General features: G+C 39.1%; 1 protein-coding gene across 2 annotated transcripts in view; it reads left to right on the forward strand.

Moving 5' to 3' along the window:
• disc1 (DISC1 scaffold protein) overlaps nt 1-13,432 on the forward strand; it is a 50,554-nt gene that overhangs the window by 10,757 nt on the left and 26,365 nt on the right. For both annotated transcript variants that reach the window (XR_006100030.1, XM_042434349.1), the window contains exons 6-9: nt 69-301; nt 4,988-5,042; nt 6,868-6,970; nt 7,146-7,334. Coding sequence is in view for 1 of the 2 variants with exons in the window: in XM_042434349.1 (XP_042290283.1) it covers nt 69-301; nt 4,988-5,042; nt 6,868-6,970; nt 7,146-7,334 (580 nt within the window). In the remaining variant the exon portion in view is untranslated. The remainder of the gene's footprint in view (nt 1-68; nt 302-4,987; nt 5,043-6,867; nt 6,971-7,145; nt 7,335-13,432) is intronic.

Raw genomic sequence — 13,432 nt, forward strand, 5'->3', positions numbered from 1 at the left:
AGAGAACCGAAAAATATCTGAAATGGATGAGTTAACACAGAAGAATTAAGCCATGGATTGTAATGCAGGTGGAGGTAGAGGAGCTGCAGCAGAGGCTGGCGGAGCTGAAGGACCGCAGTCGATGCCTGGAGCAGCAGATCCAGCAGGAGGAGCAGCAGGTGGAGGCTGAGGAGCTCGAGGGCTCCGTGCTAAGGAGTTGCACCGTGGCCCAGCTCCGTGACATGAGCCGGACCCTGCAGGACCTTGTCACCTCCGAAAACCGCACGCAGATCTCCGTCTCTCCTCCACCTTCCATGCTCAGGTCAGCATCACTTGATATGCATGAAGAATATTTAACCACTTCTTACTCTGAATATTTTTGTTTAGATTAATGTTAAAGTACATTAGGGATCTGGCAAGATGTGGTTGCGTACACACGATAAACTGTGCAATCAGACAGGCTGTTGAAAGGTTGTCTTACATTCTGAGGTGCAGGAAGAATATGTAGGTTAAGTATTTGAATAAGAGCTGATATGATACAGATATAGCTACTGGCTAGTTTTCCCTTTCAAACATTTTGTGGTTTTTCTCAAGAATTCTACTGACACCAGACTGCATTTAGTGGAAATTATGCGGTCTGATCAGTTCATGAGAAAAGTCAAATCCAGATGAAGAAACTCAAGCATTCACTGCAGATCTTTAGACATATTGCAAGCTTTTACAGGTCCAGGATGCTTATATGCTTTTCACCCATGCAGTCCAACATAGTTGAGAAAATGTGCAAATGTATGAGGAAAATGTAAATGTCATATTGCACCCTGGAGTGTTCTGCAAAGAAACATTTTCACACCTTATACAAGTGCATTTTACACCTTAGTGTGGTGGTTTTCCCTGTTGGTCTCTGGGCTCAAACTTCGATTGGTTGCACTTGACATTTGCCTTCACACCCACACTGTGCAAATCATTTGCTGACTGGGCCGCCATATGCTTTGTCTTTACTTGTAAGTGATTTGATCGGCTGCAGGTTGGCCTTATTATATATTTTATTATTATTCATGTACTAAGATAATACACAAGATGGGATACATAAAATAAACCTCAAATATACATTACAGTCTAGGTCATGAATATTCTAACAATTTGAAAATGATAGACAGAAAACTTAGAAATCCTGACATTACATTTATCAAACAGCCAACATATGCAACAACAAAACAAGCATCAACAATGATAAATATTAATATTAATACAGAAAACAGTCACTGCATCCTCCGTGAGTCAAATAAGAGAGCAACAGTCATTTAGCTGCTGAAAATGTGCAGTGAAAAGGAAACAATCATTTTATTTCATTGTCAGTTGAAGGACAGATTCAATTCAAAAGACAACATTCAACAAGTACAGAGAGGCTTTTTTGTATGGGCTTTGTTTAAATTGCATTTTAAAGAAGGTCACCTTTTTCAAGAGACTTTTTAGGTTTTAAAAAATATATGAAAAATATATCCTTCAGGTTGAAATAAGAAACTAACATCACACAATCTCTGACATTACACTGGATTTTACTTTTAAACAGAAATCTGTCTGGGAAATATGACATCCGATGTCTTATATAGATCAATAAAAACTGTTGTTTTTTTTTAACTTAGCAGTACAGTTACTTTTGTCCTCTATCCCATATGTTTTCAGTATCGATTTATCTGTCGATTATTTTTATTATTTAATCGATTAGTCAGTTGGTGACTAAATGTCAGAAAATCTGTCGAGATGCAGCATAAAATGTCTTGTTTTGTCCCAACCAACAGTCCACAACCCAACAATACTCAATTTACTATCATAGAAGACTAAAGACACCAGAAAATATTCACACTTAAGAAGCTAGACCCAGAAAATTTTAGCATTCTTTCCTTAATAATTAATTAATTATTATTATTATACAATTATTATTAATTAATCGATTATCAAAATAGTTTCCTAAATAAATTTTCTGTTGCTCAACAAATTGCAGATCTAATCCCATTATTAATTTACTCTACACATCAGTAGTGGCAGCAATGTTGGAAAATACCAGTGAGTTGCAGAGTAAGAACAGTAAAGACGATTGAGCTGAATAGTTTCACATTTATTTGAAAATACACACACACACACACACGCACGCGTGCACACACACACACACACACACACACACACACACACGCACACACACAATGAGTTTATAAACCCCATATTTTCCCTAGATTGACCTCTTTTCATGCTGTAGATTGTCCTCAGAGTACCTGCAGTACTGTCGGTCACCAGGTGGAGATGCTAAAGAGCTGTGAGTTGCAGTGACACGTCAGTCATCAGGCCATGAATATTGCCTTACATCATGTCACGCATTTTCTTATCATCAAATTAGTTCATTTGGAAGAGGTTGTGTCAGTGCAGATCTTTGCCTCCCAGCTTCATTCATCCTCTGTCAAACTGTGGCATTTTGAAAAAAAAATCCTTACAGCATGATTGTCTTGTCTTTTCATGCCAAGAAAGTAGATCTGAGTGAAAATCTCACCTCTTGCTTCAACCAAGTTAACATCTCAAATAACTGCATAGAAGAGCTTGACAAGTGAAGAGGAAAAAGCTACAGCTAAATTAATGTAACCATTTTTAAGACTTTATGAGTAATGTTCATGCTACAGATTCAGAGAGGATGTATCAAGCAGCCACAACTACTTTTTCTTTATTCCTTGCATCCCCTGTGTTTTCAATCCTCTTCTCTCACACCTGCTTTGAATTTTAATGGTTTTTTCTCAGATGCAAATGATTACTTTGCATCATATCCTCTGACGTTAATAGCTTGCGAGGGAGCACTGTGGCAAGCCTCTCTGTCTTGCCACTCGTTAGAAAGACATGTAAATTGTACTTATCGCCTTTTCAGTGGCGTGACCCACCATCACTGGCATAAATGGATCTGACATATTCTCACCCCAACTGGAACGCATTTATTCTCGTTACTGATTGAAATTGTGACCTCAGATTGGATATTCAGCTGCACAGCTCCAGGTGGGGCACCCTGGGGTCAGCATGATGATTGTGTTGCAGTTCCCTTTTCCAAATAAAACAGGACATTTCTCTCTCATATCAAGGTGTATTTTTTCATTGGTGTTGGATTAATGAAATCCACACTGTCCAGAGGCGCTGCATCCTTGAAAAAAGGGCGCTGTAACACTGATGTTCAGAGACAACATTTTTCTCTGACTCACCCTGAGCATTAGCTAGAATAACATTTAAAGGGCAAACTGATTTTGTGATATGAGACGACTGGGACGATTTCAAGGTGACTGTGTCGTGCGTAATAGATTTTATGCTCCGTTTTTCCATCTACTAATTGATTTATTTCCCTGTCACCAAATAATGTGACCTTAATGGTTTGTCTTGTTTGCATGTTTACACACAGTAATTACATTCTTTAATACCTATATGACATTTACCCTTGATAGCTGAAATATTGATCTATACAGTTATATCTAATGGGCCAGACAACAAATACACCTACAGTAAATGAATCTATATTATCTGTTCGTGTTATCATGAAAGCTGCTTCACAGGTTGTTAATTATAAGTAAATAAAGCTTTCAGTCAACTAAACGTGTCACGGGTCATATTGAAATGACAGATATAAGCATGTGACTTAGAAACAAATCATCAGCTTTCAGCTCAGCTGCCTTTTGGATTTTTATGCACAATAGGAACTTAATTTTAGAAAGTGGTTTTGGAGACAGCATTTTCTCAGGTTCTTATATTACATTTGCATTTAAAAATTAGAAGTAAAGGGTAGGGTTGTTATCTTGATGATTTAGTAGTATAGTCTCACTGATACTGGATTTTTGAGGCCAATACTGGGATTGATATTTGGTTGTTTAAAAAGTCTGATATTGATATATTGGACGATAGTAATTTTTTAAACAAAAATGCTTAAGATAAACAAACAATCTTCATAAGGATCCCTTAGATTTTTTTTTCCAAATTGTGACCAAGATGCCTACTGAGCGGCTGAATAATCTATTTGTCAGTGCTCTCTGGTGGACAAACTATGTAATGGAGACACTGTTTCTAAATTACCTCAAATCCAGTTTAGCATGTCTGTTCTATAGTTTCTTGTTCCTTATCTGCCGACATGCTGTACATCTGCAATAAACTAATATCGGCGTGGCCGATTTATCGGTCTAGCTCTACTTACAGTAGTAGTTGATAGAGAATGAGGAACAGGCGGGACCTCTTGGTGCCTACTGCCTGTAGCTGCACTATGTTTTATTGTGGAATCACGAGGTATTTGATCACATAAACATGAGGTTTGTCTTCAAGGATACATTTATTTTTACTAGAGCTAAAACAATCACTAAATGGATTCATTGATAGACAGAAAATTCATAGTCAGCAATTTGGATGATTGATTGATCATCCAAACCAAAACTCACTGGTTCCAGATGTGATTATTTTCAATTTTTTTCATCTACTATGATGATCGCTTTGGACTGTGGGAAACAGTTTTTCACCATTTTTTAAAATGCCCAAATGATTAATCAAGAAAATAATGATAATGAAAATAATCATTAGTTGCAGCCCTCATTTTTACTTCTGCACGAGAAATAAGGTCTGCGCAACTCAAAATACAGGTTTTGTGCTTTCATGTTTGTGCACAGTATGAATATAAAGACATTTATATTCAACTAGACAGCATGTAAAACTCCCGTTTGTGGATATTTACAGATTTCTTGCTTGAAGTTCATGCTGTTTAAGGGTCCACTGCAGATACAAGGATGTAAATTTATCACTGAGTAATTAGTGTCTACTCTTATTCTTTCACGCATCTAACGAGACCTTGGCAGAGAACTTCTTATAAAAGTTTTAAAATATTCAGTAACTCTCTTGAAAATTCTGTGTTTAACAACCAGATGAGCAAACACAAGAGTAAACTTTAACTGTTAATCCTTGCATTTGCGTCTATTCATTGTACCATTTTTATTTCCCTTTTCAGACTCCAGGAGCAGGAGCAGGCATTGAATCTGTCCATCAAGGAAGCCACTGCTAAAGTAAGGCGCTGTGTTCCTCTGACACGATTTATTCCGTAACACCTCAGACTTTTCTCAGCATGCCAACAATGAGTGAATGTGTATGAATATGTAATAAGTAAGTCAAAATAGAAAGTATGTGCTGTGTGCCAGCTTCAGTGTGTTAAATAGGCATACTAAATGGAAATGTTTGTATTCAGGTGCTTATTTCTATTTGACAAGGCAGTGGACTCTCCATCGTTGCATCATGGGAAGAGTCAGAAGCAGCAGGAGATGTCCTTTTGAATAAACCCTGTCTAAAAATCCTCTTTGAGACAATATAATGCTGCCAAAAAATACAGCTCTGATTTTTTCTGCATTTCTGATGAGAAATAAGCAGCTGAATAAGCAAAGTACTGAACTGCCAACTTGAGTTAGTAGTTTAATCATAGTAGTCTTTATTTTAGTTGTCATTTTAGCAGCTATGGGTAGTGAATTTCACAGATGCGTGTGCGCTGTGTGTCTATGTGAAATGTCTGTTGAGCTAGCATGGCTTTAGTGGGTTTTCTCTATGTGTCTTGTGTGTGAATGGCTTTGCATGCTTCCCTTTATATGTGCTGTGTCTCTGGAGTTCCCTCTTGCTTCTCAGGAGTTTGCTTTTCCCTCTCACTGATCTCTATACACACATCTCTGCAGCTGGAAAAAGCCAGAAGCAGCAGAAATCTGTAAAAAGTGGTGGTTCAAGGATAGAGGGAGGGGGGCACAGCGGGAGGCAGAGAGCTCTGTAAAGACCTTTTTACTGTCATCTGTGTCCTTTAGAAACCTGTCATCAAATGGTTGGTTGATGCTGCTACAGTACCTCAAAAGAAATATATAGGTTTTCCACGAAAAGACACACAATCACAAGATTGTCCATTGTTAGGTTCAAATGAAAGTTTTGTTCCTAAATGAGATATCCACCATGTGGAAAATGGCACACCTGGAGTAACACATGAAAGTAACTTTCACTTTCACTATTGACTTTTGCAAAATTGAGAAATAGCCTGATGTTTTGAAATTAAATTACCAATGTCAGAATTTCTACAGTTTGAAAAACACTCAGTTTCCAGTTTATGTAATTTGTGAAATAAAATTATGCAAACCTATTTGAAAAAAACTCTAAAAAAAACAACTCTATACTTCTTGTGGGAAGAAAACTCCCTGGAGAGGTGTTCTGCCTCAGAAATACCAACCTGTTTGACAGCCTTTTCAAAGTGTTGCACAAAACTGTGTCAGATTCAAGAAGATAACATGTCAGAAAATCCGGCTCCACATCCCTTTGAGCGGTGAAAATAGTTCCTCAAAAGAGGAAAGCGCGCCATGGGGATTGTATCTGTCTGTAACTCAAAGTGAATACAATGGAAAAAACAGAGGTTTAAAGGGCAGAGGGAGGGCAGATGAGGGGCAGACAGGCTATATCTGAAGCCATCTATTCCTCTATGAATACTGGAGAGCTGAGGTGTTGCATCCCCATCAGGCCTGTGACATTCAGGGCCTTTTTCCTCTCTGACATTCTAATGGCATCTTTTATGGAGATTTCACATTTCCCTGTCTGTCCACGTGAAAAGAGACACATTCCCTTTCTTTCTAAAGGTTATAGACAAACTAACATTGGTGTTGATGCTCTGCTGCGTATTCAAAGCAAGGGGAGCGCAGAAGGACGGAAATGAATCTGTAAGGTCTTGTAAGAATGTGTGTCAAAAAGAAAATGAAAGCGGAATTGGAAATTCTATGCATCCTGTGGGATCCATGTGTCTGCAAAGGTTTTGTTAGTTACCACCCTCCCCCCGCTCTCTGCTCTACCTCTTCTTCTCTGTCTTTTCCCTAGGTGGTCATGAGTCAGAGGCTGGGCAGCAGCCTGAGGAGGAAGGTCAGCGAGACCGAAACTCAGCTCTTGGCGCTGCATGAAGCCAAACTGGCGGCCATCTCAGGTGACACTCCACTCAGCCCCACCCCAATCCACTCCTTCCTACATTTCACATCTTTTATTTACCTCATTTACTTGAATCTCCTGCCATTAGCCTCACTTAATTACACCATTAATGATTGAGTTGCTCATCAATGGGCGGTGTAAGCATAATGTCCTCCTGTGGTGCACTGGTGCAGGTAATGACTTCAGCAGCGCCAAGGAGCTGAAGGCTGAGATGAAGGCGGTGTACCTGGAGCGGGACCGGCTGGAGGCTCTGGCCAAAAGGCTGCACAGCCTCAGTTCAGGGAGCATCCAGGAGCTGGCCAGGATGAAAGAGCAGCAGCAGCAGCTCAGGCAGGAGCTGGAGCAGAGGGAGGCGCAGCATGGTGAGTCACTGAGGCCAGTTTGCATTAAGATCACATGAATAGTTTTCTTCCCAAAGGAGGAACCGCTAACAAAAAGATATAACTAGAGGTAGAAAATAATCAAGCAGATGTATCATCCTCATTACTGCAATAAAGACTTTCTAAGGGCAACAAAGAATTCTCACGACTGGCTATCGACAATTTTACAGATGTTTGTAGTTAAATTTATATAACTTAACAGGGTAGGTCAACATCTTGGGAAATTTGCTTATTCTTTGTCTCGCTGAGAGTTTAATGAGAGGATCGATGCCACTCTCATATCTAGCCGATTAGATTACCATAGATTAGCACTGTAGGGTTTCCAGGCAACCAGCAGAGACTCCAGGAAGTCACTGCTCCCGGACACGAAGTAGTCCCATACATAATCCCCCATAAAATCAAAATTTGTTGTTTACACACTTAGTTTTTTGTACGGCTGTACCTTCGGACAGACCTTTGGCTAACTGTTTCCCTCTGTGTCCAGTCTTGTGCTAAGCTAAGCTAATTGGCTGCTGGATGTAGCTGAATATTTAATGTGCAGAGATGAGATTCATTCATCTCATCTAACTCTCTGCAAGAAGGCAAATAAGCGTATTTCCCAAAAGATCAGACTATTCTTTTAACTGTTGTGTATTCCCTTCTCCACACCCAAATTTCATTCAAAACTGTAAAACCTTAAGAATATCTGACAAGATTTAAAACATTGATTTTACTTTAATGGCATCTGGGAACATAGCAGTTACTGTGCACAAGCAAAACAGTGCTGTTGTGTATCAGCGCTTCCCATTCCCACTGCAGATAACATTTAGTTTTCTAAACATTTATGACAGTTACTAACTGGCTCATTAAATAAATATAGAATTAACTTAAAATGATATAAACTCACTGTTATCTGAAAGAACACCGGTGGGTTTTTTACCTGCCCACTGAGACAAGAAAACATACGTTGTATTTTTGAAAGGTACTGCTCTCTCACACTTTAAAAACACCTTTTAAATATCAATTAAAATGTGAATCATTAGAGCTTTTGAAAAAGAAGTCCTCTCTTGATGTTGCTCCATGCCGGGAGGACATCAATGGACAATAACTTTTCTCCCAAATGAAGGAGAAGTGATCAGCTGTCAGTGGGGACTCGGCATCAAATGAGTTACCAGCAGGATTGGCAGTTGTTAAGAGGAGGAGGGGTGGTGGGGTGTGCAGGGGAAATGAGCTTTAGATTGTGTGAAGTAGCCAATTACCTCCGAGCCACTCACTGCAGACATGATGTATCAGCGCTCACACACTCTCAGACTCGAAGAGATGTGAATGCTGCTTAAAGAAGGATCTTGGTTTCTTTTTCTTTTTTGGGTGGGGGGTGGGGGGTTCGATTGGTTTGGCCTCCTGGCACTGGCAGAGAGATAAATGGATTTTGACGGCACCACCTGCAGTGCTACTCTCTCCAGTCCATCAGTCACAGGGAGATTTCTAAAAAAGGTCACTTCACTCTCTGAGGCACTGAGACGGGCACATGGAGAGAGGAAAGGGATCGGTGAAGTGAGGCCAGAGTGGGTAGTGAATGACCGGAGACTGTAGCTGTGGATTGGGTTCCTGCTGCAACCCTAAGGCATGCAATCAACCAGCTAACATCCTCTGTTATCCAGATCATTACGGCCTGTGGCTGCAGTGTCACCATAAGTGTTGAGCCATTGTCTTGTCTTGAATGCATGTTCTGGTGTCACTAGGGGGCACCCTTTCATTGTTACAGTTAGGCTGTTGCTTTGAGTTAATGTCGGGTATTTATTGTATAAGCACTGACCTGGTATTTTTGTTCATATAAGGTCCATATTTTACATTATTGTAATTTTACATTATTCTATTTACTTGCAAAAGCAGTTATGTTTCTATTCCTTTAACTTGTGGGTATTAAACTCCATCACTTGCGTGATTTTAGCTGCACTTCTGCACTCCTTGTCTTGCTAAACAGGCAGGAATAGCATTAATCTCTCCCCTGACAACCACTAAAGGCATGCTTAAGTTCACCATAGTATCCTAAATACACTGCTTGCCTTAAACAGCATAATGCAGCTCTCGGGGACACGGAGGCTGGGAAACCAGTGACATGCAAATGCTCAGGCTAAACAAAGGAATAGGAATCAGGTGGGTAACACGTCACCATGTGGGAAGAGACGGCAAGTTAATGATTGGTTGTGCGCCTTGCTCAAATGCTCAAGTGGGCGCACACAATATGGCAGCAGGCGCAATTTCACAATGTGTTGCTGACACCAAGCAAGGGGCTCATTAAACTGTCATCCTATTTGGTAATAAGGGGCTGGCACACGCTAGCTAGAAACTGATAGCCCACAAACAGCACATTACCATTTCTTTAGCTGGAGGGGATTAGAAATTACTGTCTACTTCAAAGTCAAGATGGCCATCTCTTTGGTTTCTGAGATATTTCTAGCATATACTCATGATACTAGAGTCATGTCATGACAACAAAACCATATGCATATTCTTGAAAAGGCCTATTCTCGTGACATGAGCTCTAAAGCAACACCTAGTTCAGCTGACACCTTGACAAAGTCTTCACACACTCATTCAGTTGTACTACAGAGATTCAGCTTGTTGAGCGTCTCCACCCAGCATACTTTGTGGTGTGGGGGTTTTTGGTCTGGGAGCCATTACATCCCTAATTGCCATTGGCACAAGTGCTGATGAATACCAAACTCATTATAGCTGGAGGTTTGATTCCCTGCTGAGAGTATAATTTTGTCCCCAAGAGAGATCTCGAGTGATACCAAATTTACAAATAAATAATTGAAGAGCAGAATAAGATGAGTAAATGACCCCCAGGAGTGAGGACATTGAAATGTAGATAGATAGATAGCCTTTATTTTAGCAGATGAAACCAATTGAGAGCGAGGCCCTCATTTCCAGTGGTGCCCTGCAAATACACAATAGAAACAACCATATAACAAAAAGTGTAAAAACTGTAAAATCAACAATCATGTACAAAGCGTAAATACAACACAAACACAAGACAAAATACTAAATATAAACAAAATACAAAAACAAAACACAAAGAAAAAGACACAATTATGAAAAACAAGAGCATTCATTATATGAAATATCACTCAACAGGATCTTAAAATGTTCTAGGGATAAAAACCTGATTAAAGACCTGATAAAAATCTGATTTAGGGGAGTCCCGAAGCTTATTTCACCTATAAGGAGTATAATAGGTGAATGCAGTTTTTCCCAGTTCCGTGTTCATATATGGGATATCCAAAGTAATGCATTCTTGTGAACGAGTGTGGTATCCCATATTTCTAAGTCTTAAAAGTGACGGATGGCTTTATAAATAAAAAAAAAGACTGTTGTTCCCTTCGAGTGGTACTGTAAGTGATGTCCACCCTACCTTCTCGTAAAGGATACAATGATGGGTTCTAAAACTGTCACCTGTAATAAATCTAAGAGAACTGTGATACAGCACCAAGGGGTTTGAGGGTATGGGCAGCGGCATGCATGTAAATTACATCTGCATAGTCAAGTACTGATAAAAATGTTGCCTGTACAATCTGCAACCTTCTGTTAAAAGAGAGGCACTGCTTATTTCTTTGAAAGAAACCTAATTTAAAACTAAGTTTTTTAGTCACTTCCTCGACATGAGTTTTAAAAGATAATTTTTCATTTAACCAGATACCCAGGTACTTATAACATGGGACTTTTTAAATTTGAACCCCAGATATTGTACTAAATTAAAATTTAGAGGATTTTTTTATTTGGGATCTGGTGAAGAGCATGTAATTAGTCTTATCTGGATTTAGTAAAAGCTTAAGTTCAATAAGGGACTTTTGAATAGTCAAAAAATCTGACTTTATTTAGACAAAGCTTTGTCAATAGAGGGCGCCAAAGAGTAAATTACTGTGTCATCAGCATAATAATGAATAGAGCTGTGGCTAATCAATGAGCTGAGGTCATTTATATACAATGTAAACAGTATAGGACCAAGTTTTGAGCCCTGTGGCACCCCTTTTGTAACTTCAAGGAAGCCAGATTGATGACTGTCTGCAACTATTGGTTGAGTTCTGCCAGATAGATAGATAATTGTCAAACCAGTTACATGCATTTGTGTCAAAACCAATTGATCCAAGTGTATCCAAAAGTAGAGTATGATCCACTGTGTTAAATGCTTTTGACAAATCAATGAACAGGGCAATACAACATTCCTTCCTATCTAGAGAAGAAATTACAGTATATCATTTACTACCTTATATGCTGCTGTCAAAGTGCTATGTCCAGGTCCAAAATTAGACTGATGGGGGGTGAAAATGCAATGCTCAGATAGAAAGTGACACATTTGATTATTGATGAGCTTTTCTAAGATTTTAGCTAAACATGACAGTTTGGAGATTGGGCGGTAGTGTTTGGATCGCTGGTGTCACCACCTTTATGCAGAGGCACTACATGTGCTTTTCTGGGTCAATTGAGGCCAAGGCATCAAATACCTCTTTAACAGAGAACTGTCTAAGGGGAAATCTTTCACCAAAAGGGCTATTTCTATTACAACTGCTCCCATCCTCGACTGAGGCAATTGTAGATATATTTGGATTTTCAAATAGGTGACCGCAAAAAATAAAATGACTATTAAAAATGTCACAGATTTGTTCTTTTCCTGAGACAAGGACAGAATCTAGAGAAAGATGCTTGGGTAGAGAGTAAACATGACCATGATTTAGTGACTAAATGGATTTCCAAAATTTTGCTGGATTACTACTACAAACAGAAAGAGTATCAACAAATTAACATGACTTAACATTTCTAATTGTCCTGACACATTTGTTTCTCAACTGTCTAAAAGATCTGCCAATCCATAGAGGATTTTGATCCTTGTGCTTTTGCCCATGCTACATCCCTTAACCTTAGCATCTCTGAGATTTCAGGTGTGAACCAAGCATTCAATCTATTTTTTACTCGGTATTTCTTAAAGGGAGCATGTTTATTTGCTAAAGTTAAAAACATCTGTGAAATGGCTTAGGGCTAATTCAGGGTCAGGAATAGCACATAACCATGTGATATCACTGAGAAATAAATCACAAAGAAAAGCCTGCTCAGCAAAATGTGTAAAGTCTCTCTTTATAATATGTGGTGGAATCTTTTTTTGTCTGGAATCTCTAATGCAGAAAATTGGACAATGATCGCTTAAGTCTAGGGCAAACACACCACTGGCTGTGAATTTATGTGGTTTGTTTGTTAGGATTATATCTATCAGGGTCGATTTTTCTGGATTTCTGGTTTCTGGTCGAGTAGGTGAAGAAATGAGCTGAGTTAAATTTAATTCAACACAGTGATTTTTTTTAACCCCTCAGAGAGAGAAGATAACCAGTCAAGGTTAAGGTCACCCATGAGCAAAACTTCAGAAGCCTCATACTCAGATATAAGATTTAACAATTTATCTATCAATTTATCTTATCACTTTGATGAACAGACAGGGGGGCGATAGACCCTGATTACTGCCATATTACTATTAGGGTTTAAGAAGAAGAAGGAGAGACATTTAATGCTAGTAATTCAAATTCTTTTGGCAGAGACACAGAGGTAACACAGAGACAGCAAAAGAGTTTCTCACAAAAATAACAACTCACCCCCCTTGTGGTTCGGCCCACCCTGTATTGTAACCTTCAAGTGCAATGACATAATCCTTAATTTTATCAGACAACCAGGTATCTGTTAGAATTAAAATATCTGGATTGGTTTGTTGGACCCATTCTAATGGAGTCCTGTTTTGGTACCAAGCTTCTCACAATCATGTGGATTAATCCAAGACCTCTGTGGTTTAGGAAGTCCAGAGGAGTATCAACTAAAATTTCATTAGTAGTCTCATTTCTCAAGCCAGGCTCTTAGTCATAAAATTAGTCACAGGGAATTACGATTACCACGATGATTTACACCATTTTGACCATGCCACTTATGAGTGGTGATGCCAACACTAGAGATAAAATTAGACTGAAAACAGGATGTAATGACATTGCATGTACGACTGGCTAAGCTGCTAGAGGAAGTGTTTTCCGACAGTCAGCAGGTAAGAGAAGCCTTACAGG

The sequence above is a fragment of the Thunnus maccoyii genome, chromosome 14, assembly GCF_910596095.1.
Source record: "Thunnus maccoyii chromosome 14, fThuMac1.1, whole genome shotgun sequence".
Taxonomy (NCBI): domain Eukaryota; kingdom Metazoa; phylum Chordata; class Actinopteri; order Scombriformes; family Scombridae; genus Thunnus; species Thunnus maccoyii.